At 39.6% G+C, this 2,500-nt stretch overlaps 1 protein-coding gene across 3 annotated transcripts in view; it reads left to right on the forward strand.

Annotated features, from left to right (window-relative positions):
* LOC122252423 (uncharacterized) overlaps positions 1 to 2,500 on the forward strand; it is a 41,492-nt gene that overhangs the window by 38,146 nt on the left and 846 nt on the right. For all 3 annotated transcript variants that reach the window (XM_086534090.1, XM_043014921.2, XM_043014922.2), the window contains exons 7-8: positions 1 to 4; positions 2,321 to 2,411. The exon at positions 1 to 4 is cut by the window's left edge and continues 74 nt beyond it. In XM_086534090.1, coding sequence (XP_086390216.1) covers positions 1 to 4; positions 2,321 to 2,411 — 95 coding nt within the window. The remainder of the gene's footprint in view (positions 5 to 2,320; positions 2,412 to 2,500) is intronic.

Consider the following 2,500-nt stretch of genomic DNA (forward strand, 5'->3'; position numbering starts at 1 on the left):
TGCGGTAAGATATATTCACATATATTTACTCTTAGTTTATTTATTTCTATGTTTTATGTTTAGATTGTACAGCTATATTTGCTCAAATTTTATTAAGGTAATTGGGAAACAAAAAAAAACTTATTAAGGGATTCATTTAGGAAGGGGCTTTGTATACATTAAACTATTGTATTCATGTTTCAATGACTATATGCTTTATTTCTTATATTTATATATACATATGCTTTTGTTGTTGATTTGATGTTATGACAGGGTCTATCAATGCTGCAGTGGACTAAAATTGTAGTATAGGGTCCATACCAGTTCATTATTTTCTTTATACCCAGTGTGATCGAAGTACTGCTGTTTATGGAAAGGCAGAGGTAGGGAAGAGGAAGGAAACCTGTGCTTATGACTGTGAGTGCCACAGTAAAAGGCATCTCTACTGGCACAGGGACATGTTGTAAACACTGGACATGGTTTGAGTTACCTTCCTCTTCTCTTTCTATGTGCACATTCTTCATCAGCAGTACTTTAGAGCAAGAGGTTGGCAACTTGCTGTGTGCCATCACTCTCTAAAGATATTGCTTGCTAATGCTATTCTCCTGCTAGTGCTAGAAGCCATCTAGGTTTTGGGTTATAGATGAAACCCATTTTGCTTAATATTGCAGCAATTAGAGTTATTATGACTGCAATTGTCATCATCACTTGTTTTCTTAACCCATTCGCGCCAGCTGACTTGCTATCACGTTCAGTGGTTTTTGGGTCAGATGCCAGCGACAAGATATTTAGTCAAGGCCAGCGCGCCGGGTGATAGGGTAATGCGCCCAAGAATCCATAGGCATAGGCATAGGCATAGGCTTAGGCTTATGCATTTTAATACCCCGGCTTTCCAACCATTTAGAACCCGTCGTGAATGGGTTAATTTCTTGTTATAGTGAGTGTGGTAGCAATTGAAATGTGGCATTTGTGAACGGCTTTATTAAGGCTCTACTTTTCTGACAAAATGAATTTACAGCTGAACACAAAAATCACTCAAGCCATGGGATAGGCATCGTGCTGTCAGAGACGAGCCTTCCCCCTCATGAGATTGGCTCTTACTCACTGCTTGCCTGGGTCTCACTGTTAAGCCCAAAACTCCCCTTATGGGCACGATCATTTTTATTGGCTCTCTTCCAGGCACAGCTACTTGATTGGCTTGGCCCTCATTTAAAAAAAGGGAAGTGATAGGGTAGTTTGGGCGAGCACGTGTGAAGCATAATCCTGTTTGTAACAAACAAAGACAAATAATGTATTCATAACTGTGAGGTGGATGATAATTCACAAATCATGAATAGATCTTCATTATAGTGTTTGACATAGCCCATTCCATAGTGAGGTGTTTAATAGGTAATTAAGTGAACTGGTTCACTATACACCTAACATCCAAAACACTTTCTCCTAGTACCAGCAGGAGAGAGAGCTTTGAATGGCACCCATCCACAGTCTCTAGCAAGCACTATCTTTATAGAGCAATGGCACACAGCAAGTTGATGACCATTTGCTCTAAAGTACTGGCAATGAAGGATGTGCAGGCAGAATAAGAAGAGGAAGGTGACTCAAACCATGCCAAGTGTTTACTGTGCCAGTAGGGATGCCTTGTATTGTGGCACTCACAGTAATAAGCACAGGTTTCCTTCCTCTTCCCTACCTCTTCATGTTATCTTCATTGTAGATGGTGATATTTTTTGTACACAAATACAAAAAAAAATAAGGATGCATTTTGTTCTCCCTTAAAATAACAATGCTTCTATCACTCTGAGTATAAAGACAATAATGAGCTGATATGGACCCTATACTACAATTTTAATCAACTGCAGCATTGATAGAGCCTGTGATATGACACATATTACTCTTTCAATAAAATAAGACGAATAAAAAAATGACAAACAGAAAAATGGCTCTTGGTTTACAATGCATGACTGAAAGAGAGTGGCAAAAGTCAAGATACGTTGAGTGAAGCTGCCTGGCTCAGAAAAAAAACAGGGAAAGCGAATCTATGACTGTCTATAATGGGTTAATTGTCAGGCCATTTCATCATTCTCTTACATAGTAATGACATAAATTATTAGAAGGATTGGGGGGGGGGGTGCCAGAATGTAGAAGGATAGGGTTAGCAGAGGTTTGGAGAGACCCCTAACCCTTTTAGGCCTCTCCAAAGCCTTATGAACTCTGTGTGGGTGCCCTAGATGGTGCAAAGGACTGTTGCAAATGTGACATTCAAGCATATTGAAGCAGTAATAGTGGCACTAATGAAAGGATTGTATTTAAAAACAATAAATGCCTCCTTTATCTGCTGCAGGAAGCTGAAGCTGGGATGTCCCGGTTTGAGTTTGTGCTGCAGTATGAGCTATTGGAGATCTTCCCACACGAGGTCAATGTCAGGTTTGTCGGTAAGTGTGCATTTCAAGTTATGGGTTTTCTCAGTTTGAAAGTGTCATATAACAAGCCATTTGCAGACTTCAATTGCTAGTATTTGAAA

This window comes from Penaeus japonicus, unplaced genomic scaffold (genome assembly GCF_977035675.1).
Source record: "Penaeus japonicus unplaced genomic scaffold, GWHDUDI00000001_assembly GWHDUDI00000040, whole genome shotgun sequence".
In the NCBI taxonomy this organism is placed as follows: domain Eukaryota; kingdom Metazoa; phylum Arthropoda; class Malacostraca; order Decapoda; family Penaeidae; genus Penaeus; species Penaeus japonicus.